We start from the raw sequence: 24,233 nt of genomic DNA, 5'->3' as shown, positions 1-24,233 counted from the left end.
CTGCAGGTGTCATTTTCAGGTTGGCAATCAGTAACTAGTGGGGTGCCACAGGGATCAGTGCTGGGGCCTCAACTATTTACAATCTATATTAATGACTTGGATGAAGGGACTGAGTGTAATGTAGCCAAGTTTGCTGATGATACAAAGATGGGTGGGAAAGCAAGTTGTGTGGAGGATGCAATGAATCTGCAAAGGAATATAGACAGGCTAAGTGAGGGCAAAAATTCAACAGATGGTGTATAATGTGGGAAAATGTGAGATTATCCACTTTGGTAGGATAACTAAAAAAGCAAATTATTATTTAAATGTGAAGAGATTACAAAATTCTGAGGTACAGAGGCATCTGGGGGTCCTTGTGCATGAAACACAAAACATAAGTATGCAGCTACAGCAAGTAATCAGGAAGGCAAATGGAATGTTGGCTTTTCAGGGGCTGGTGTATAAGAGTTGGGAAGTCCTGCTACAACTGTTGGTGAGACCACACCTGGAGTACTGTGTACAGTTCAGAAGGATATACTTGCATTGGAGGCTGTTCAGAGAAGGTCACTAGGTTGATTCCTGAGATGAGGGGGTTGTCTTATGAAGAAAGGTTGAGCAGGTTGGACCTATACTCATTGGAGTTTCGAAGAATGAGGGGTGATCTTAATGAAATGTACAAGATTCTGAGGGGGCTTGACAGGGTAGATATAGAGAGGATGTTTCCCCTTGTGGGGGAATCTAGAACTAGGGAGCATAGTTTCAGAATAAGAGATCGCCCATTTTAAAATGGAAATGAGGACGAATTTCTTCTCTCAGAGGTTCGTGAATCTTTGGAATTATCTCCCCAGAGAGCTGTGAAGGCTGGGTCATTGAATATATTTAAGGCGGAGATAGACAGATTTTTAAATGATAAGGGAGTCAAGCTGTATAGGGAGCGGGCAGGAAAGAGGAGCTGAGGCCAAGATCAGATCAGCCATGATCTTATGTTCTTATTTCTTATGTGTTGTGGTACTTTTCATTTGCTGTGTTTCTAAAACACTATAGAAAATTGTTGAAATTGTACAGTTTACACAGACGGGGCTGTAAACAGGTTAAATTGCAGAAAACTCGGCCACTCATTGATGGAGAGCTCAGCACTAAAACTATCAATTAAACAGGAGGGAATTCAGTGGTGCAAATAAAACCAGCTTCTGGATCTCCAACTTCCACTCACTTAACAGAAATATTCATAAGAACATAAGAAATAGGAGCAGGAGTAGGCCATTTGGCCCCTCGAGCCTGCTCCTCCATTTAATAAGATCATGACTGATCTGATCATGGACTCAGCTCCACTTCCCCTGCCCGCTCCCCATAACCCTTTATTCCCTTATTGCTCAAAAATTTGCCTATCTCCAACTTAAATATATTCAATGACCCAACCTCCACAACTCTCTGAGACAGAGAATTCCAAAGATTTACAACCCTCTGAGAGAAGAAATTCCTCCTCATCTCAGTTTTAAATGGGCGACCCCTTATTCTGAGACTATGTCCCCTAGTTTTAGTTTCCCCTATGAGTGGAAATATCCTCTCTGCGTCCACCTTGTTGAGCCCCCTCATTATCTTATATGTTTCGATAAGATCACCTCTCATTCTTCTGAACTCCAGTGAGTATAGGCCCAACCTACTCAACCTATCTTCATAAGTCAACCCGCTGAGCTCCGGAATCAACCGAGTGAACCTTCTCTAAACAGCCTCCAATGCAAGTATATCCTTCCTTAAATACAGAGACCAAAACTGTACGCAGTACTCCAGGTGTGGCCTCACCAATGCTCTGTACAGTTGTAGCAGGATTCCTCTGCTTTTATACTCTATCCCCTTGCAATAAAGGCCAACATTCCATTTGCCTTCATTTATCTTAACTTTTTTGCCCACAGTTCCTCACCTGTAAGCCTGTGACTACCTAGATATGAATCTACAGGAACAACCAGTTGTCTTTCTACCCTGCGGAATCTTTGTATCATCCAAAACTCGGCTGCCCGTGTCCTAACTTGCAGCAAGTGCCGTTCACCCATCACCCCTGTGCTTGCTGACCTATGTTGGCTGCCAGATAAGCAATGCCACGATTTTAAAGTTCTCATCAATGTTTTCAAATCCTTCCATGGCCTCTCCCCTCCTATCTCTATAATCTCTGCCAGCTCTGCAAACAGTGTCAGCTGTGGCTCACCCTTGCCTCTCAGTCAGAAGGTTGTGGGTTCAAGTCTTACCCAAGAGACTTGAGCACAAAAATCTAGGCTGACAGTCCAGGGGACTGCTGCACTGTCAGAGGTGCTGTCCTTTGGATGAGATGTTAAACTGAGGCCCAAGCTGCCTCTCTCTTGGGCGTAAAAGATCCCATGGCGCTATTTCGAAGAAGAGCAGGGGAGTTATCCCAGGTGTCCTGGCCAATATTTATCCCTCAATCAATATCACTAAAACAGATTATCTGGTCATTATCACATTACTGTTTGTGGGAGCTTGCTGTGTGCAATTTGGCTGCCGCATTTCCCACATTACAACAGTGAGTACACTTCAAAAAAATACTTCATTGGTTGTAAAATGGTTGTTGGATGTAAAAGGCGCTATATAAATGCAAGTCTTTCTTTCTTTTTACAATCCTCCGAGATCTCTGCGCTCCTCCAATTCTGGCCATTTGCACATCCTCTATTTTAATCACCCCACCATTGACGGCCGTGCCTTCAGCTGCCTTGGCCCTAAACTCTGTAATTCCCTCCTTAAACCTCCCCGCCTCTCTACCTCGCTCTCCTCCTTTAAGACGCTCCTTAAAACCTACCTCTTTTACCAAGCTTTTAGTCATCCGTCCTGATATCTCGTCATGTGGCTCAGTGCCACATTTTGTTTGATAACACTCCAGGGAAGCCCTTTGGGATGTTTTACTACATTCAGGACGCTATATAAATGCAAGTTGTTGTTGTTGAGCTTTACTAGAATGGTACCAGGGATGAGGGATTTCAGTTCTATGGCGAGACCGGGCTTGTTATCCTTAGAGCAGAGAAGGTTAAGATTTAATAGATGTGTTCAAAATTATGAGGGGTTTTGATAGAGTAGCAATATATTAGCATGGATAGAGGATTGGCTAACGAACAGAAAACAGAGAGTCGGGATAAATGGTTCATTCTCTGGTTGGAAATCAGTAACCAGTGGGGTGCTACAGGGATCAGTGCTGGGACTCCAACTATTTACAATCTATATTAACGACTTGGAGGAAGGGACTGAGTGTAATGTAGCCAAGTTTGCCGACGATACAAAGATGGGAGGAAAAGCAATGTGTGAGGAGGACACACAAAATCTGCAAAAGGACATAGACAGGCTAAGTGAGTGGGCAAAAATTTGGCAGATGGAGTATAATGTTGGAAAGTGTGAGGTCATGCACTTTGGCAGAAAAAAAAATCAAAGAGCAAGTTATTATTTAAATGGAGAAAGCTTGCAAAGTGCCGCAGTACAGCAGGACCTGGGGGTACTTGTGCATGAAACACAAAAGGTTAGTATGCAGGTACAGCAAGTGATCAGGAAGGTCAATGGAATCATGGCCTTTATTGCAAAGGGGATGGAGTATACAAGTATGGAAGTCTTGCTACAGTTATACAGGGTATTGGTGAGGCCACACCTGGAATACTGCGAGCAGTTTTGGTTTCCATATTTAAGAAAGGAGGCAGTTCAGAGAAGGTTCACTAGGTTGATTCCGGGGATGAGGGGGTTGACTTATGAGGAAAGGTTGAGTAGGTTGGGCCTCTACTCAATGGAATTCAGAAGAATGAGAAGTGATCTTATCGAAACATATAAGATTATGGGCCCAAGTTTCGAGCCGCGCCTAGAACGGTGCAGTCCCGACCTGGATGCCCGTTTTTCGCGCCACAAAGTGCGCCTAAAAAAAACTTCCAGATTCTCCGGCTCCCTGCTGGTCGTTTGCAGCTGGGCGCAGCGCAGCATGAGCTGTAGGGGGCGGAGCCAGGTCCCTGCGCTGAAAACAGTGCCGGGACCTCTGCACATGCGCGCTACAGTGCAGTGCATGTGCAGTAGCTCCAGGCGCCCAAAACTGTGGGAGGGGCTGAAGCCAGCAGCCCCTAGCCCTGGCCCAATGGCCTCACTGGGGCTCTGTGAAACTCTTTTGGAGTTTACCTGAAAAAACATAAACATTAAACCGTGCCACCCGCCCTGGATGACACACCAGACATTTACAAGGCCCTTTTTTTTTCTTTTTTGTGGTTTTTTTTTGTGTTTTTCTTTTTTTTTTGGGGCACTAAAATCACATTTTTTCCTCCAGTGCCCCCTATAAAAGGGGAGGGGGACACTAAAAGCACCAGCAATTAAAACAAATTAAACTTTAAAACATAAAATCAAATTAAAATTTGGTTGCCGGGCGTGACGATGCACTCCAGTCCCTCCGGTGCCCACCTCTCGCGGAAGGCCGCGAGCGTACCGGTGGACACCGCGTGCTCCATCTCCAAGGACACCCTGGCGCGGATGTACGCGCAGAAGAGAGGCAGGCAGTCAGGTTGAACGACCCCCTCGACCGCCCGCTGCCTGGACCGGCTGATGGCACCCTTGGCCGTGCCCAGGAGCAGTCCTACGAGGAGGCCCTCGGACTTACCCGCTCCCCTCCGCACAGGGTGCCCAAAGGTCAGGAGAGTGGGACTGAAGTGCAGCCAGAATTTCAGGAGCAGCCCCTTTAAATAATAAAACAGGGGCTGCAACCTCGTGCATTCAATAAAAACATGGAACACGGACTCTCCCAGACCGCAGAAATTGCAGGCGGCCTGGGAGTCCGTGAACCGGCTTAAAAATTTGTTGCACGGCACTGCTCCGTGCACCACCCTCCAGGCCAAGTTCCCGATGAATAGTGGGAGGACTCCCGCATAGAGTGCGCTCCATCGGGGATCCCCGCCTCCTCCGGATGGCAAGATGGTACGCCATGGCGTGTCCGGACGGCCGGCGAGGATGGCAAAGTTGAGATTGTGCAGGAGCAGCCCGTACAGGAAACCCCTCCGCGCGGAACTGAAAGGCACGGAGGGGATTTCCTCGAGGCGGCTCAAGTTGTGAGGCGCCGGCCCCCGAGGGAGGTTCCGGGGTTTGGCGCCGATGAGGAATTCCGTCCGGACGGGGGTCAGTTCGGACGGGATCTCCCCACGTGCTTGAGCCTCCTCGATGCACCTAACAGAGTCAGGGCCCAAAGCTGTTTTTAGCGACTCGATGGCTTCGGCCGCGCGGCAGACATTGGCTGAATTTAGGTGCCGCGCCAGCGTGCCTGGCGCCATCCAGCCCGCTCCTCCGCCATCGAGCAGGTCCCTGACCCTGGTCACCTCACCAGCCACAGCCCTCTCTTCCGACCGCCACATAAAACCTCGGTCGTGGAGGTACGGATTCCCGAGCAGCGGCTCCTGCAGGACGGCCGACACTCCAGCCGGCGGAGAGCTGTGCTTGGTGGAGACTTTGTTCCAGACCCTGATGAGTTCCTTGTAAAAGACAGGCAGCTCCTGGAGGGCGGTCCTGACACCCCCCAAGTTCACAAACAGGAGCTGCATGTCGTAGTTGAGGTCGCGCAGCTGGCGGAAGAAATACCTCGCCAGAGCGCACCACCTAGGAGGGGGCTCGACGTAAAGGTATCTCTGCAGGGTCTGAAGATGGAAAGTCGCGAGCTGGGCGCTGACGCACACCAAAGACTGACCGCCTTCCTCAAGCGGGAGACTCAAGACCGCGGCAGAGACCCAGTGCTTCCTGTTGTTCCAGAAGAAGTCCACCAGCTTCTTCTGTATCTTGGCGACAAACGCAGGGGGAGGGGTCAAAGTGACCAGCCGGTACCACAACATTGCGGCCACCAGCTGGTTTATGACTAGCGCTCGACCCCTGTAGGACAGCACTCGGAGGAGTCCTGTCCAGCGCCCTAGGCGAGTGGCGACCTTGGCCTCCAGCTCCTGCCAGTTCACCGGCCAGGCTTCCTCGTCGGGGCTAAGGTAGACTCCCAGATAGAGGAGATGGGTCGTGCTCCAGGCAAAAGGCCTGAGCTCCTCCGGCAGGGTGTCCACCCGCCACTGACCCACCAGGAGTCCGGAACATTTTTCCCAGTTGATTCTGGCGGAGGATGCGGCCGAGTAAATCTCCTGGCACTCACGCATCCTCCGCAGGTCAGCGGGATCCTCTACTGCGAGAAGCACGTCATCGGCGTAAGCCGAGAGGACGACCTCCACGCCCGGCCCTTGCAGAGCCAGTCCCGTCAACCTCGTCCGCAGGAGGCGCAGGAAAGGCTCCACGCAGATGGCATATAACTGGCCGGACATGGGGCATCCCTGGCGCACCCCTCTCCTAAAGCGAAGGGGCACCGTCAAGGACCCGTTAACCTTAATCAGACACTCCGCGGCGGCGTACAAAAGTCGGATCCGGGTGACGAAATGCGTCCCGAACCCGAAAGCGCGCAGAGTTCCGAGCAGATAGTCGTGATCCACCCTGTCGAACGCCTTCTCTTGGTCGAGAGATAGGAAGGCGACCGACAGACCAGCCTCCTGGGAATGATGGATGAGGTCCCGGACCAGATGGATGTTATCGTGGATTGTCCGGCCCGGGACCGTGTAGGACTGGTCGGGGTGGATCATGTGGTCCAGCACGGTGCCAAGGCGAGCAGACATCGCCCTGGCGAAGATTTTGTAGTCCGTGCTGAGGAGGGAGACCGGGCGCCAGTTCTTAAGGAGGCGGAGATCGCCCTTCTTAGGCAGCAGGACGATGACTGCCCTGCGCCAAGAGAGGGGCATCTCCCCGGTCGCCAGACTTTCCCCCAGGACCCGCGCGTAGTCGCTCCCCAGGACGTCCCAGAACGCCCTGTGGAACTCCACGGTCAGCCCGTCCAGCCCCGGGGATTTTCCCCTCGAGAGCCGGGCGAGGGCACCGGTCAGCTCCGCCAGGCTTAGCGGAGCTTCCAAATTTTCACCGCCCTCCGGGCTGACCTTCGGCAGGTCCTCCCACAAAACTCTACACGCTTCCTCGCTGGACGGATCTGGAGAGAACAGAGCCCCGTAATATTCACGGGCCCTGTTGTTGACGCCCTCCGGATCCGAGACGAGAGAGCCGTCGTCAGCCAGCAGCATCAAGAGCTGCTTACGGACACTCTGCCTTTTTTCCAGCGAGTAGAAGAAGGGGGAGCCGCGGTCCAGATCCCGCAGGAACCGGATCCGCGACCTCACGAATGCACCTCGGGACCCGACGAGCTGCAGGTCCTTCAGCGCGGCCTTCTTCGCTTCGTACACCGTCCGCAGGGCCGGGTCCTGGACGGCTTGACCGAGACGCGATTCCAGGTCGAGCACCTCTTTTTCTAGGCGCCCGACTCCGGCCGCCTGCCTCTTGGTCGACCCCCTCGCGTACTCTTGACAGAAGACGCGGACGTGAGCCTTGCCCACGTCCCACCATAGCCTCAAGGAGGGGTAGCCCCCCTGCTTCCTTCTCCAGTCGGACCAGAATCGACGGAACGAGTCCTGGAACCGCACGTCCTCCAGCAGCCGGTTGTTAAAGTGCCAGTATGCGGACCCCGTCCTCGCGCGGAGCGAAGCGAGCTCCGCCCACACCAGGTGGTGGTCCGAACATGGCACCGACCGCCGGGATGCAGGAAACGTACGCCCGAGACACGTAAAGGCGGTCGACTCTGGACCATCCTACTCCAGGCCTCACCCAAGTAAAGGCGCTGGAGTCGGGGTGGAGATTTCGCCAGACGTCCACCAAGTTGAAGGACCCGACCAGGTCCCTCAACTTCTCCATCGCCGTCATGCTCTGCGGGGCACCGGAGCGGTCCCTCGCCTCGAGGGTGCAGTTAAAATCCCCCTCGAGGACAATGCAGTCGCCGACGTCGACGGAACCAAAAAGAGCGGACACTTCTTCGAAGAAGCGCGCCTGCTGCGGGCCGGGATGAGGGGCGTACACGTTCACGAGATGGAGCGGCACGTCCCCCAGGCGAACCGTTACGTGCAGCAAGCGGCCTGGCACGGGCTCCTCGACCCCCAAGATCTCCGGCTGAAAATGCGGGCCCAGCAAGATGGCCACCCCACTAGAAGTGGCGGTGAGGTGGCTCATGCGGACCTCTCCTTGCCATTCCAGGAGCCACGTGGCTTCGTCTCCCGGAACGGTGTGGGTTTCTTGCAGGAAGCACACCGCATATTTCCCCTCCCGCAGGAGCGAAAAATTGTCAAATCTACGGCGTGCCCCTCTGCCGCCGTTGATGTTGAGGCTGGCTATGGTTATCTTCATGGCAAAAGCATAGTGCAACCTCTACCTAACCTATTGTGGGGGGGGGGGGGGGGGGGGAGTGGAGTCGTTTGTTGACCTCCACTCCTTAAGGCTCCTCCCACGGCCAGCTTCTGCTTCCTCCTGACCCGACTCGACTCCCACCCCCCACCTCCGGACCAGACCCGACACCGACCCGACTCCCGCTTCCCCCCACCGCCCCCGGACCGGACCGGACCCGACCCGACTCCCGCTTCCCCCCCCCCCCCACCGTCCCTGGACCGGACCCCGACCCCGACACAACTCACGCTTCCCCCTCCCCCGACTGGACCCGACCTGACCTCCCTCCCCTCGACCTGATCTCCCTCTCCCTCCCACCACCCCCCCGATCCGCGCTCCCCCCAACCCGACCCGCGATCCCGACCCAACCCAACGCCACCTACCTGTAAATCTGGTGCTGGGGACGGGCCCCGCCCGAAGTCTCGGGCCCAGCCAGGCCCGGCCCGGTCAGCCTCCCTCCCCCCCTTCTCCTTTCCCCCCCCCCCTCTCCTTTCCCCCTTTCCTCTCCTTTCCCCCCCATTTTCTTTCCCCCCCTCCATTTCTTCCACCCCCCCTCCCCCTTCTCCCCCTCCCCCTTCTCCCCCTCTCTTCCTCTACCCCCCTCCTACCCCTCCCCTCACTGTCAGAAACACAGACACTGACAGACAGAGAGTGAGAGATACACACAGACAGACACTGACAGAGACACACTAGGGGGGGAGGGGGGGAGATCCCAGCACGCTGTTGGAGGGCTCCCGGTGCTGCAGTCGGTAAGTAGAAAATGTTTTATTTATTGATTTTTAAAAAATTATTTCTTATTAATTTTTTGTTATTGATTTATTGATGTTTTTATCATTTATTATTGATGATGGCTCTTTATTTGTAAAACTGAAGTGTTTAATGTTTGTAAACTTCCCTTTAAACCCCCCCCTCCCCCCATTCCATCGCCTGATTTGTAACCTACGCCTGATTTTCTAAAGTGTAGACAAGGTTTTTTCCAGCGTACAAAAATCCTCACTTACTCCATTCTAAGTTAGTTTGGAGTAAGTTTTCACTGCCGAAACTTTGAAAGCAGGCGTAAGTGGCCGGACACGCCCCCTTTTGGAAAAAAAATTCTGTTCCAAAGTGAAACTGTTCTAACTGACTAGAACTGGAGCAAACTAAATGGCGAAAATTCCGATTTCTAAGATACTCCGTTCTACACCAGTTGCTCCTAAAAATCAGGAGCAAATCATGGTGAAACTTGGGGCCTATGAGGGGGCTTGACAAGGTGGATGCAGAGAGGATGTATCCACTGACGGGGGAGACTAGAGCTAGAGGGCATAATCTTAGAATAAGGGGCCGCCCAATTAAAAATGAGATGAGGAGAAATTCCTTCTCTCAGAGATTTGTGGATCTGTGGAATTCGCTGCCTCAGAGAGCTGTGGAACCTGGGACATTGACTAAATTTAAGACAGAAATAGACAGTTTCTTAAACGATAAGGGGATGAGGGGTTATGGGGAGCGGGCGGGGAAGTGGAGCTGAGTCCATGATCGGATCAGCCACGATCGTATTAAATGGCGGAGCAGGCTCAAGGGGCCGTATGGCCTACTCCTGCTCCTATTTCTTATGTTCTTATGTTCTTATAGTAGATAGGGTGAAACTGTTTCCAGTGGCAGGAGGGTCAGTAACCAGTGAACACAGATTCAAGATTATTGGCAAAAGAAAGAGTTGGGAGATGAGGAGAATTTTTTTAAGCAGTGAATTTTTATGATCTGAAATGCACTGCCTGAAAGGGTGGGTAAAAGCGAATTCAATAGCAACTTTCAAACAGGAATTGGATATATACTCGATAAGGAAAAATGTGCAGGCTGTGAGAAAAGAGCCCGGGGGTGGGACTAATTGGATCGCTCTTTACAAGACCCGGCGCAGGCATAGTAGCCACCTTCTGTGCTATATAATTCTATGGGGGCAAAATTGGCCCTTTTAATAGCCCCGTTAGCAGCCCCGGGGGGGCGCTAATGGGATGGAGGAGACTTTTCACCCAGGGGAGGGGGCTGCTACTGCATCCCGGGAGCGCTGTGCCCCGCGGTTAATGCCCCGGGCCGCCACACAACCGGCGATGACGTCACACCTTGTGCAGCGACCCCCTTACTCCCCTGCGGCGACCCCTTAATGCCCCACAGAGGAAATCGCGAGGCTGAAGCGAGCGGATGTCAACACCACCTTCGTGGGTCGCGAAGCTGACCGACATCCGCTCTCGGGGTGCTCCTTAAAGGGGAGGGCGCCAGCGGCCCCGGGCCGCCATCTTTTTTCGCCTGCTGACTCTTGGGTTGGCTCTACGATGGTGGCCCTAGCGTGGTCCGGGCCACCCTCGTGCAGCCCGGCGCTCCGTTTTGTGTCCAGGGCTGCGGGCCCGGTCCCACGCTGCCCTGGTGGCCCAGTGGAGATCCATCAGAGGCCTGACAGAGTGCGCAGCGGCCCTCCCCTTTAAGCGAAGGGGAGGGGCGTTGAAGCACATCAGCATTACGTGGAGCATCTGGGTAGCGCTTCCCTCAGCGCCCCAGTAGCGCCCCGGTTACCGCACCCAAAGGAAGTGGAGCGGGCGAGATAGCACTCAGCTTCCTTTGAGGGGCGGTAAGGGCAATTTCGCGGCAGGGGCGGGACTTCTGTGGTGGGCGCAGGAGGTCCTGGCCCCAGATGGCTGCCGCCCCCAATCGGGCCGCAGGGCAATTTCACCCCCCCTGTGGTTTGAACTGATCCATCGCCACCCTGGCTGCATTCAGATAACACAGCACAGGATAGGAGCATTCTTGGTCTGTATGGCTCAATAACCACACCACGGCTATTGGAATACAGACATCCAACATCAACAATTGTTTTAATAACTAGCTTCTAGAATATGTTGAAATGTTCCTCAATTTCAATTTACACAGCAATGATTACCTCATTCCTGCGATGGTGGGATTGTCCGATGAGGAGAGATTGAGTAGACTGGGCCTATATTCTCAAGAGTTTAGAAGAGTGAGAGGTGATCTCATTGAACATAAGAACATAAGAACATAAGAATTAGGAACAGGAGTAGGCCATCTAGCCCCTCGAGCCTGTTCCGCCATTCAATAAGATCATGGCTGATCTGGCCGTGGACTCAGCTCCACTTACCCGCCCGCTCCCCATAACCCTTAATTCCCTTATTGGTTAAAAATCTATCTATCTGTGACTTGAATACATTCAATGAGCTAGCCTCAACTGCTTCCTTGGGCAGAGAATTCCACAGATTCACAACCTTCTGGGAGAAGAAATTCCTTCTCAACTTGGTTTTAAATTGGCTCCCCCGTATTTTGAGGCTGTGCCCCCTAGTTCTAGTCTCCCCGACCAGTGGAAACAACTTCTCCGCCAATATCTTATCTATCCCTTTCATTATTTTAAATGTTTCTATAAGATCATCCCTAATCCTTCTGAACTCCAACGAGTAAAGACCCAGTCTACTCAATCTATCATCATAAGGTAACCCCCTCATCTCCGGAATCAGCCTAGTGAATCGTCTCTGTACCCCCTCCAAAGCCAGTATATCCTTCCTTAAGTAAGGTGACCAAAACTGCATGCAGTACTCCAGGTGCGGCCTCACCAATACTCTATACAGTTGCAGCAGGACCTCCCTGCTTTTGTACTCCATCCCTCTCGCAATGAAGGCCAACATTCCATTCACCTTCCTGATTACCTGCTGCACCTGCAAACTAACTTTTTGGGATTCATGCACAAGGACCCCCAGGTCCCTCTGCACTTCAGCATGTTGTAATTTCTCCCCATTCAAATAATATTCCCTTTTACTGTTTTTTTTCCCAAGGTGGATGACCTCACACTTTCCGACATTGTATTCCATCTGCCAAACCTTAGCCCATTCGCTTAACCTATCCAAATCTCTTTGCAGCCTCTCTGTGTCCTCTACACAACCCGCTTTCCCACTAATCTTTTTGTCATCTGCAAATTTTGTTACACTACACTCTGTCCCCTCTTCCAGGTCATCTATGTATATTGTAAACAGTTGTGGTCCCAGCACCGATCCCTGTGGCACACCACTAACCACCGATTTCCTCGCCGAAAAGGACCCATTTATCCCGACTCTCTGCTTTCTGTTCGCCAGCCAATTCTCGATCCATGCTAATACATTTCTTCTGACTCCGCATACCTCTATCTTCTGCAGTAACCTTTTGTGTGGCACCTTATCGAATGCCTTTTGGAAATCTAAATACACCACATCCATCGGTACACCTCTATCCACCATGCTCGTTATATCCTCAAAGAATTCCAGTAAATTAGTTAAACATGATTTCCCCTTCATGAATCCATGCTGCGTCTACTTGATTGCACTATTCCTATCTAGATGTCCCGCTATTTCTTCCTTAATGAAAGTTTCAAGCATTTTCCCCACTACAGATGTTAAACTAACCAGCCTATAGTTACCTGCCTTTTTTTAAACAGAGGCGTTACATTAGCTGCTTTCCAATCCGCTGGTACCTCCCCAGAATCCAGAGAATTTTGGTAGATTATAATGAATGCATCTGCTATAAATTCCGCCATCTCTTTTATTACCCTGGGATGCATTTCATCAGTACCAAGGGACTTGTCTACCTTGAGTCCCATTAGCCTGTCCAGCACTACCCCCCTAGTGATAGTGATTGTCTCAACGTCCTCCCTTCCCACATTCCTGTGACCAGCAATTTTTGGCATGGTTTTTGTGTCTTCCACTGTGAAGACCGAAGCAAAATAATTGTTTAAGGGCTCAGCCATTTCCACAATACATACACAATTCTTACAGGGCTCGACAGGGTAGATGCAGGGAGGATGTTTCCCCTGGCTGGGGAGTCTAGAACCAGGGGCACCGTCTCAGAATAAGGGGTCGGCCATTTAGGACTGAGATGAGGAGAAACTTCTTCACTCAGAGAGTGGTGAATCTTTGGAATTCTCTACCCCCAGAGGGCTGTGGAGGTTCAGTCTTTAAGTATATTCAAGGCAGAGATCGATAGATTTTTGGATTTAAGGGAATCAAGGAATATGGAGATTATGCAGGAAAGTGGAGTTGAGGTAGAAGATCAGCCGTGATCTCACTGAATGGCGGAGCAGGCTCGATGGGCCGAATGGCCTACTCTTGCTCCTAATTCTTATGTTCTGTGCTGTATCATTCTATGATTCTATGAAGATTTTCCTCAGGCCCTTCCAAGGCCTCCTCTCTGCTGTCAGGATGTCATGGTGTCACTTTAACATTCTGACTGGCAGTTTGGTACAGTCACTGCTAACGTACCCACTACCAACTTTGACTTAGGTTCTACTGTTTTGCATATGCAATTCAACATTGTGTTGGCTTTGATAATTACTGCTCTCCATTTATTTGAGACGGTTAGCGTCAAGTTGCCTAAAGCTGCTCAGACTGTTTCCGGTTTCAACATCATCCATGAAGTGCATTTCATCTATTTTTCACTTCCTGCTTGTACATGTCTTTGCATTCAATTTTATCTGCCAATGTCCTGGCCACTTACATAAGAAATAGGAGCAGGAGTTGGCCATTCGGCCCCTTCGAGCTAGCTCCGCCATTTAATGAGATCATGGCTGATCTTCCACCTCAACTCCACCTTCCCGCACTATTTCCATATGCCTTGATCCAAAAATCTATCGATCTCTGTTTTGAATGTACTCAAAGACTGAGCCTCCACAGTCCTCAGGAGTAGAGAATTCCAGAGATTCACCACCCTCTGAGTGAAGAATTTCTCATCTCAGTCCTAAATGGCTGACCCTTTATTCTGAGACTGTGACCCCTGGTTTTAGACATCCCACCCAGGGGAAACATCCTCCCTGCCATTGTCTCAGCATTTACATCTCTTGTCCAACTTCATTTTCAGCCTTGGCGGCATCTTACACTTTTATAAGCACAGGCACGATGGTCTGAATGGCCTCCTTCTATGCTGCATCGTTCTATGATAAGCCTAGGAGTTTGGGCCTGGTTTCTCCACTAAACACGAGGCACAGATCTCTAATCTTCCTGAGAGTAAAACTGAGACACATTACAAGATATTTTACCCATGCGGAGATCCATGTTGACAGTCACACTTCAAATCTCCATAACATAAGAACATAAGAACATAAGAAATAGGAACAGGAGTAGGCCATACGGCTCCTCGAGCCTGCTCCGACTCCGACATTCAATAAGATCATGGCCGATACCTGATCATGGACTCAGCTCCACTTCCCTTCCCGTTCCCCATAACCCCTTATCCCCTTATCGTTTAAGAAACTGTCCATTTGTGTCTTAAATTTAGCCAATGTCCCGGCTTCCACAGCTCTCTGAGGCAGCGAATTCCACAAATTTACAACCCTCAGAGAAGAAATTTTTCCTCATCTCTGTTTTAAATGGGCGGCCCTTTACTCTAAGATCATGCCCTCTAGTTCTATTCTTCCCCCATCAGTGGAAACATCCTCTCTGTATCCACCTTGTCAAGTCCCCTCATTATCTTATACGTTTTGATAAGATCACCTCTCGTGCTTCTGAATTCCAATGTGTAGAGGCCCAACCTACTCAACCTTTCCTCATAAGTCAACCCCCTCAACCCCGGAATCAACCTAGTGACCCTTCTCTGAACTGCCTCCAAAGCAAGTATATCCTTTCGTAAATATGGAAACCGAAACTGCACGCAGTATTCCAGGTGTGGCCTCACCAATACCCTGTATAGCTGTCGCAAGACTTCCCTGCTTTTATAGTCCATCCCCTTTGCAATAAAGGCCAAGGTACCATTGGCCTTCCTGAGAACAATAGATGGGGAGGGAGGGAAGGAATGAAAAACCTGGATTATTATTGTGTGACTTGGACAACAAGCATATTTGGCGGAAAATAAGTGAGAAGCAAAAATGTTTATCAACCATGATTCTATCCTCCAGCTGTGAATCAAACGTTTGGGGCTGGATTTTCTGCCTTCTACCGCCTCTGTTTGCGCTCCGGAGAGGCGGCAATGGCGGCGGTGAGCTCTTCCGGGCGGGCGGCCAGATTCCAGTTCCCCACCGGGACTTTCAGGGCCGGTTTCGAGGGGACGTGGAACATTACCGCCCGGAAGAGGCGACCCGGTGTGCAAAGCCCCTGGTTGCGACACTGGCCTTCATTTTTGGCTGCTGCCTGACCTGTAATGCTCCATGGCCCTCCTGCTGGGACTGCCTGTGAAAGGAGGTGTTCCGAACTGCAGCGGCCGCAGTGAAGTAAGTAATGCCGACCTCGGGTACGTGTGATTGGGGTTTTTTTTGCGCTTTATGTTGTGGTGGCGTGTGTTATTTTTGGGGGAATGTTTTTGGTGGGGTTTTATTCAGATTTTCCCCCCCCCACCCCCAGACCCCTCTCAAGAGCGCTCCCAGGCTGGCTGTTTAGCTCAGGATATTCCCATGCTCAACCGGCCTAGCTTCCCAAGAACGGTGCGCAACGCCTCCCTTAGCGCATCCCGCCCCACACTCAGGGTCCAGCTGACCAATATTGCTGACTGAGGCGCAAACTTTACCGCCCCGCCGCCATTACCGCCCCCGAATGAGCAGACCCGAAAATCCAGCCCTTGGGCATTGCGCCACTAAATCAAGCGCGGAGCTTCGGAAAATAATGCTCCAATGGGGGGTTTTCTGAAGACTTACCGCAAAGAGACCCGAGAGCCACGATGAATCCAGCCCAGGCGTAGCCTCTCCTGTAAAAGGCATCCGAGAGGGCCGAGTCTGGGTTCAAGCTGTGCCAGGGGACCATCAGGGTGAGTACGGCAGAAACCATGGTGTAGGCCAAAGTGGCCAGGGCCAGGGAAACCGCCGTTGCTATGGGGATGGCCTTCTGAGGGTTCCGAGCCTCTTCGCTGGACGCGGCGATGACGTCGAATCCGACAAAGGCGTAAAAGCAGGTCGCCGTGCCGGCCATGATGCCGGAAAATCCGAAAGGGGCAAACCCCCCCTCCTCGGCGCTGTAGTTCTTGGGATCGGCGAGGATGAACCCGAATATCAGGATGAAGGCGATCACGCCCAGGCTGATGGCTGCGAAGACGTGGTTCAGCCAGGAGGACACTTTGGCCCCGCAGGTGATGAAGGCCGTGGCAACGAGCAATATCCCCGCGGCCAGCATGTCGGGGTTGTGGGCGAGGAATGGCACGCTCCACGTGCCAATGTGCGTCTCGGTGAAGTTCCGGATCTTGTGGTTGAAGATAGAGTCCAGGTAGCCGCTCCAAGCTCTGGCCACCGCGGCCCCACCGATCATATACTCCAGAATGACGTTCCAGCCGATCATGAAGGCCCAGATCTCGCCGACGGAGATGTAAGTGAACATGTAGGCGGAGCCGGTCTTTGGCACGCGGGATCCGAACTCGGCGTAGCAGAAGGCGGCCAGCAGGGAAGCGAAACCGGCCAAGATGAAGGAAACGATGATGGCGGGGCCGGCCACGTTCTTGGCCACCGTGCCGGTCAGGACGTAGAGGCCGGAGCCCACCATGCCACCGATGCCGAGCAAGGTCAGGTCCACAGTGGACAGGCACCGATTCAGAGCGGTCTCCATCATGTCTGCTTCCAGGGTCTTCACCCTGTTCAGCTTCTGGCAGAATCGAGTCAGGGAGTTACAGCTGGGCAACCGGCTCACCATTTTGGCTCCCTTCCCGCGTCTAAAATGTTCCGATGTTCAAAGTCAGGGCTTGTCAGCAGAGGGGCTGGAGGCTGGATCTATCTGCGTTTCATTCTATTCCCCCATGCAGCAGAGAAGCCGTCATTTCCGAAAAGAGGGCGCGTTGACGATAATTACAGATCTGTGAATCAAAGGAGAAAACAAAAACCGGTTAGCGATTGGTAAATACTTCTGGCAGCCTGGTATAAGATTTGAAATAGTCTTATACACTGAGGTTTCCTGAAGCGTGGCCCAGCTTAAGGGCTGCTCTCTTGAATACTGCAACATAACTTGGGTGACAAGGTGTCAGGAACTTGGGCTGGAACTTGGGCTGGGAGGGGACAGGAACTTGGGCTGGGGGGGGCGGAGCAGGAACTTGGGTGGGGGGGGATCAGGAAGTTGGGCTGTGGGAGCAGGAACTTGGGCGGGGGTGGGGGGGTGGGGATCAGGAACTTGGGCGGGAGTTGGGGGGGGGGGATCAGGAACTTGGGTGGGGGGGGGATCAGCAAGTTGGGCTGTGGGAGCAGGAACTTGGGCGGGGGATCAGGAACTTGGGCGGGGGTGATCAGGATCTTGGGTGGGGTGGGGATCAGGAAGTTGGGCTGTGGGAGCAGGAACTTGGGCGGGGGTGGGGGGGTGGGGAGCAGGAACTTGGGCGGGGGGTGGGGGGGGGATCAGGAACTTTGGTGGGGGGGGGATCAGCAAGTTGGGCTGTGGGAGCAGGAACTTGGGCGGGGGGGAATCAGGAATTTGGGCTGGGATTGTCAGGAACCTGGGCTGGGATGGGGCAGGAATTTGGGTGGAGGGGGGTGATCAGGAACTTGGGCTGAGAAGGGGAGTGGGGTGGGAGAGGTCTTAACTTGTGTGAGTGAGCTCTCTTTTGTCTGGACTCGGCAGTTAGAATGGCTCGAATTACACTTTACAAAGTTACTGATTACGTAGGCAGGGCAATGATTGTTTTTTTTTCTTTTTTTTGTGATTTATGTTGTGGTGGCATGGACTAGGTACTGGGAATGTGTTTGGTGGAGTTTTTTCAGGATTTCCCCTCCCCCCCAGGCCTCTCTTAGAGTACTCCCAGGCCGGCTGTTTAGCTCGGGATATTCGCTTGCTCAGCCGGCCGAGCACCCTAAGAGAGGTGTGCAACACCTCCCTTAGCGCTCCGCCCCACACTCAGGGCCCAGCTGCCCAATTTTGCTGACTGAGGCGCAAACTTTTTCCAGGCGGTATCAGGACCACTCTGTCGTCATTAACACTTCAGAATCCTAAAAGCCGAAAATCCAGTCCTAAGTGTGATAAGTAGAATCGGTTAGACATACTGAAATTCAGGGCTAAATGGAGATGATAATCTCAAGTGTCAATCTTAAATTTAACTCTTTGGATAAATAGCTGGCCTCTATAGAAATCATCTTTAATCCTTCTCATGTCATAAAGTACTTTACCTGCAGACTAAAATGCAGAGTTTAATTTACGCTGATGGTTTAGTCAATGAGTAAATCAATCATCATATGGAACCCCATACACACTGTGAAGGGTATGGGTTTGGTACCTGACCTGTGAGGAATTAGTTGGACTCCACCTGAGTAGAAGTAAGAGCTGTACAATTGGTCTCAGAGGCCCTGGGCTTCAGCGGGAGTGGGGGGTGGATTAATCGATTTTCCCGCTCCTGATCAGTATCCAATCTTGCCCATTGTGTGGATGTCAGGTCAGGAGAGACAGGGTCACACCTGGCTGTGCTGACTTACATTTATATAGCGCCTTTCTCGACCACCGGACATCTCAAAGAGCTTTAAGCGGATGGGCACTTTTGGAGTGTAGTCACTGCTGTAATGTAGGAAACGCGGCAGCCAACCTGCGCAAAGCAAACTCCCACAAACAGCAATGTGATAATGACCAGATAATCTGTTTTTGTTATGTTGATTGAGGGATAAATATTGGCCCAGGACACCGGGGATAACTCCCCTGCTCTTCTTCGAAATAGTGCCAAGGGATCTTTTACATCCACCTGAGGGGGCAGATGGGCCTCCATTTAAGATCTCATCTGAAAGACGGTACCTCCGACAGTGCAGCGCTCCCTCAGTACTGCACTGGAGTGTCAGCCTAGATTTTTGTGCTCAAGTCACAGCCCAATAGCCCATCAACATTCACTGCCTAGACTCACACATGAAGTATGGCCGCTAGGATCGCAGATCAGAAGGCTTCGAGCGCCTGCAGAAACATACACGAGCACAAACCGGCGCCTTCAGGGCAAGGATGAAAGATTTGAGTCACTGGCACAGGAGGAGTTAAGAGATTCCACTGTCAGGCAACACCTCAGTTTTCGAACATGCTGTGCCACCAGAGTAATAGATGCTAATTCTTTCATTTGTAACTATTCCTGTTAACACTTGGTAAAAGTAACAGTGACAACACTGGGGATTACAGCTCCTTCTGGGCTGCAGCTGATGGGTGTGAGTACCAGCCCCACTACTGCCCAACGTATAGAAGAAAACTCTGTGGTTTATATTAGAGATGTATATATAATTCCCTAATCCGGGAGGGTGCTGAGCACTTCGAGTCTCGTCGTCGAGAGCATGCAGAAAACAAGCGCAGGCAGCGGAAGGAGCGTGCGGCAAACCAGTCCCACTCACCCTTTCCTTTAACCATTGACTGTCCCATCTGTGACAGAGACTGTAATTCCCATATTGAACTGTACAGTCACCTAAGAACTCACTTTTAGAGTGGATGCAAGTCTTCCTCGATTTCGAGGGACTGCCTATGGTAATGATATATAATTCCACAATCCTGCACTCACAAGGAGTGCTCAGAGATTTGAGGCTACAATGTTCTCACCCTTTCTCCAACTTCTGCTTCCTTCAAGGTCATTTGCCCCCCCCCCCCCCCCCCAAGGACGAGGGATCAGAGATTAGCCCCTTTATCTTTTCTCCTCTCTTATAGACAGTCCCCTGGAGTCGAGAATGACTTGCTTCCACACTAAAATGAGTTCTAAGGTGACTGATGAGACCAAATGAGGGTCTTGGTGTTCCAAGTCCCAAACTTTATTTTTAAGGGTAGAAGATGCCTGTGCGTGACTTCTTTTAATGTGGGGTGGCCGTTGCACACCAGCCACCACACGGGCTTGACAGAGCAAGGTCTTGGTCCAGTGGCAAAGAGATCCAAGACGATTGGAGACCAGACTCTGCTGCATGGGCCTAGCACACACACACATATTCCTACTGACCCCCACCATTTTATACCATGTTAGTGATGGCTGGTACAAAACCAAGTTGCCATTTTTATTTGGAGTGTTCTGAACCTAATTTTCACAATGTTCTAAAAAAGAACACTCCTGTTTTTTCCCCTCTCCCAAGAACATAAGAAAATAAGAACTAGGAGCAGGAGTATGGTCCCTCAAGCCTGCTCTGCCATTCAATAAGATCATGGCTGATCTTCGACCTCAACTCCACTTTCCTGCCCAATCCACATATCCCTTGAGTCCCCTCGAGTTCAAAATTCTCAGCCTTCAATATACTCAATGATTGAGCATCCACAGCTCTCTGGGGGAGAGAATTCCAAAGATTCACCACCCTCTGAGTGAAGAGATTTTTCCTCATCTCAGTCCTAAATGGCCGTCCCCTTATCCGGAGACTCTGCCCCCTAGTTCTAGACACTCCAGCCCAGGGGAAACAGCCTCTCAGCATCTACCCTGTTAATCCCTCTCAGAATCTTATGTGTTTCAATGAGATCACCTCTTATTCTTCTAAACTCCAGAGGAAAGGCCCAATCTACTCAATCTCTCCTCATAGGACCACCCTCTCATCTCAGGTATTTATCCTTTCCTAAAAGTGCTGATACTTGCTGGACTATGATTCCTCAGATGCCAACCACCTTCCAGTACATTGTCTGGGTCAACAGTTCTTCACTCGTGAACTTAGACACTTAGGCCTACAAATTCAGTGCATTTGCACCTCCTGTTAGTGCCCACCAGGAGGCGCTAACGGGGCACAAATGCATTAGTGACTGGGCGCAGCGCTGACAACGCCCCCCGCCATATTGGGCGGGGGGGGGGGGTTAGCGGTGGCACTACGGTGTTGCACCCCAATCTCCTGCGGCCGGAGATTGTGACGTCATCGCCGGGCGCATCACCCTGGCCCCGAAATTGATTTTCACCCCCTGCAGCAGCGCCGGGTGAAAACACCGGCAACTGCAGGAGGCGTGGATTGGGTGGCCAGCCGTTAGCGGGGCGATGATTGAAGACGAGGTGGCCGAGGTAAGTTTAAAAAAAAAACCTTGCCTTTGCTTCTGCTGTTTTGATCAGTTTTATTCGCGGGTTCCATCCCGCGATCGCTCAGCCTGGCGCTCTGCTTGAGTTCCGGGCTGATCGCAAGGGCGCCCCTGCTCCGTAAGTGGTCCCGGTAGATCCCCTTCATATTGCAGAGCCTGCAGCGATGGCCTGTCCCTTTAAGGGAGAGAAGGGCCCTTTGAACGCGGCAGTGCTGCACGGTCCGTTAGTGCTCCACTTCCTCCCAGGAGGGTGAAACCCAATGTTTTGAGAGCGGGGAAACATTAAAACCTGGTGCTAAGTTTCCCGCCTCTCAAAAGCTCCCGCCCCTGAAACGGGGCAATAATCAATTTCTCCCCCTTAATGTTGGCAGGATATTCCACCATTATGGCATCACAGCAGAGCCTGCTCCTATCCTCACCTGATATCCACATACATGCACTTTGCATGGTTATTGGTTAGCAATCATTGGCTGATTTCCATACCCACCCCTGATCCTCACCTCGTCCATTCAGTACACAGCCAGCTGACAGGTTTAATCTGGCCTGGTACAGGGTCCCTCCATCCCTCGTCCTAAAGTCACTGGCGCAAAACATCAGGATGGTGCACCAAAGAGCAAATCTCCGCAAGGACACGACAGACAGTGCCAATAATTCTCCAATGGTTCCCACTGCATGGGTCAGTTTGGATTGCGGGCAAACGGAAGTCAGAAGATCAGATAGATGGGCCCAGGCCTGTTTTTTTTCCATCCAATGCAGAGCGTGCGCTATTATCCAGCAAGGAGGAGACTGAGCCCAAGAGCGTTCGCTCACAAGATATGCAAAAGCCTCATTAAGGAGCCAAGAATATTCAAATGTACAATTCCCTGGTTTCTCATCAGAGATATTCTGTCTGTTTGCTGCACCATATTAAAAGGAAATGGGATTAGAGTAGCAGCATATAGGGTACATCATCATCATATCATCACATGCAGTCCCTCGAAACGAGGATGACTTGCTTCCATGCCAAAAAAGGATGAGTTCACAGGTGTTCAATGAAGGATCTAATATTCCAGGTCCTGAACTATGTCCTGAAGGGTGGAAGATGCCTGTGTGTGTATTTTTTTAACGTGTGGTGACCGTTGCACACCAGCCACCACACAGGCTTGACAGAGCTAGGTCTTGGTCCAGTGACAAGGGTTATCCAAGATGACTGGAGACCTACTCTACTAACACGGAGTACGGTAGCATAGTGGTAAACATACTAGACTCACAATCCAGAGGCCTGGACTAATGATCTGGAGAGGTGAGTTCAAGTCCCATCATAGCAGCTTGGGGTTTAAAATCAGTTAATTAAATTAATCTGGAATGAATAAAAAAAGCTAGTATCAGTAATGGTGACTGTGAAACTATCGGATTGTTGTTAAAAACCCATCTGGTTCACTAATGCCCTTTCGGGAAGTGATAGAGAATTCAAGCTCTGCAGCCTGGCTGCAGTTTTTGAGAAAACTCAGCATGTTGCATTAAGTCATCAATCAACTTGACATTTTAGGACCTTGGGTAGCGAGCCAATTAAAAGGTTAACAGACTATCAATTGAGCCAATAAGGTCAAAGAAGGCGAGTTATTTTCTGTAAATTGAACCAGGTATAAGTACAGCCATTTTGGCCATGTGGTCTCAGAAGGACAAAGGCCTGGCTTAAAGCCAGAAGCTTGTTGCTGCTGCTAGAATAAAGTTACATTAAAACTACAATCGGAGTTCGTATTTCATTGGAAATTAAGAGCTCTAACAATTTTGGCGTCACGAACACGATCGCTGAGGGAAGAAACTGAATTTTGGACATCGGACCTACATACTGAGGTAAGGACTCCTCTTTATAAAAGTCCTCGGTCAAAAGTCTAAATTTGCCTCTCCTTCTACGCGATTTGCGAACCCTCCGGTTGGTAGTCGGCTCGGGGTCCCATAGACGTCTAACTTCGGCGGTGTGTTAGTTAATTAATCACCGACCCACTGATCGGCTGGAAAGCCTACGACTCGAGACCCCAGTAAAGAAATCAGTATTATGGCAGCAGGAGATAAGAGCAAAGAATTGTCTACAACTGTTAAAGGTGGGCGGGCACCACCTGAGGTTTCGATAGATGAAATCCTCCAACAGTTGAAAGAATACATAGAGCAACAATTCAACTTATCTAAAACCTGTATTAAGATCGAACAAAAGTACGGAACCTCCAAAGGACAATGGTCCTTGGACGAGATTAAAAGGGTCTGGGGAAAAACGACCCGAATGAAAAATAAAGAGCGAACTAGATGGTCCCTAGCTGTAATGGGACAGATCCAAAAGCGGAATGAAATTATAATGCGTTCCCAACATGATCGAGAACTGACCAGTACAAAGGACCAATTGCAAGCTGTGCACAGCTGCGACAGAAAAGATTTGAACTTGAAAAGTCGGAAGCGGAAGTTAAAGATCTTAAAGGTGAAATTAAAGAATGGAAAAAATCATTAGGTCAAGAGACAGTAATCGGAAAAGGAAAATGTATCGGTCAATTCCCAGGGTACCCATGTTTAGATAAATTAAAAGCGCAAACCCGAAGACACGACCAAGGAATAGATACGGATTCTGAATCCTCTGATGATACAGGGTCGGAGGATGAAAAATTAGGGGTGCGCTTTGCCCCGTTTAAAAAAAGGCGAGTTGTAGTCAAATCAGAAAAGACTGCGGATGAGGGCGGAACCAAAAAAACAAAGAAAAGGGTGTATGCAGAATACTTATTTCATGATCCGGCAGACCCAGAGAAAATTGATAAATGGTCCATGGAATTGCCCAATCCAAAGAAAGGGGGAGTGAAAACATGGGACCAATTGGACCGCTTAAGAAATATATATCAACTTCATCCCTGGGACGGAGTGCAAATTTTGACCATAATGGTGCCAAAAACACAGGGAAGAAAATTGCACAACAAGGTAGAAGAAGCTTTGGGGCAGGATGAGCAAGAATTCAATGCAGGATGGGAGGCGATTAAACACTGGCTGCAAGCCTTCAGTCCAGCTAAAACAGACTGGGAAACATTGCAGCCTGACCACAGAAAGGAACAGAGG

General features: G+C 50.8%; 1 protein-coding gene across 1 annotated transcript in view; it reads right to left on the bottom strand.

The window, feature by feature from the left end:
- Positions 1 to 16,880, bottom strand: part of slc7a4 (solute carrier family 7 member 4) — a 45,033-nt gene extending 28,153 nt beyond the window's left edge. The window contains exon 1 of the mRNA XM_070886396.1: positions 15,899 to 16,880. Within this exon, the coding sequence (XP_070742497.1) occupies positions 15,899 to 16,880 (982 nt within the window). The remainder of the gene's footprint in view (positions 1 to 15,898) is intronic.
- Positions 16,881 to 24,233: the final 7,353 nt, after the last annotated feature.

The sequence above is a fragment of the Pristiophorus japonicus genome, chromosome 8 (genome assembly GCF_044704955.1).
Source record: "Pristiophorus japonicus isolate sPriJap1 chromosome 8, sPriJap1.hap1, whole genome shotgun sequence".
Lineage (NCBI taxonomy): Eukaryota > Metazoa > Chordata > Chondrichthyes > Pristiophoridae > Pristiophorus > Pristiophorus japonicus.
The sequence above is the reverse complement of the archived record's forward strand: the minus strand, read 5'-3'. Positions and strand labels throughout refer to the sequence as shown.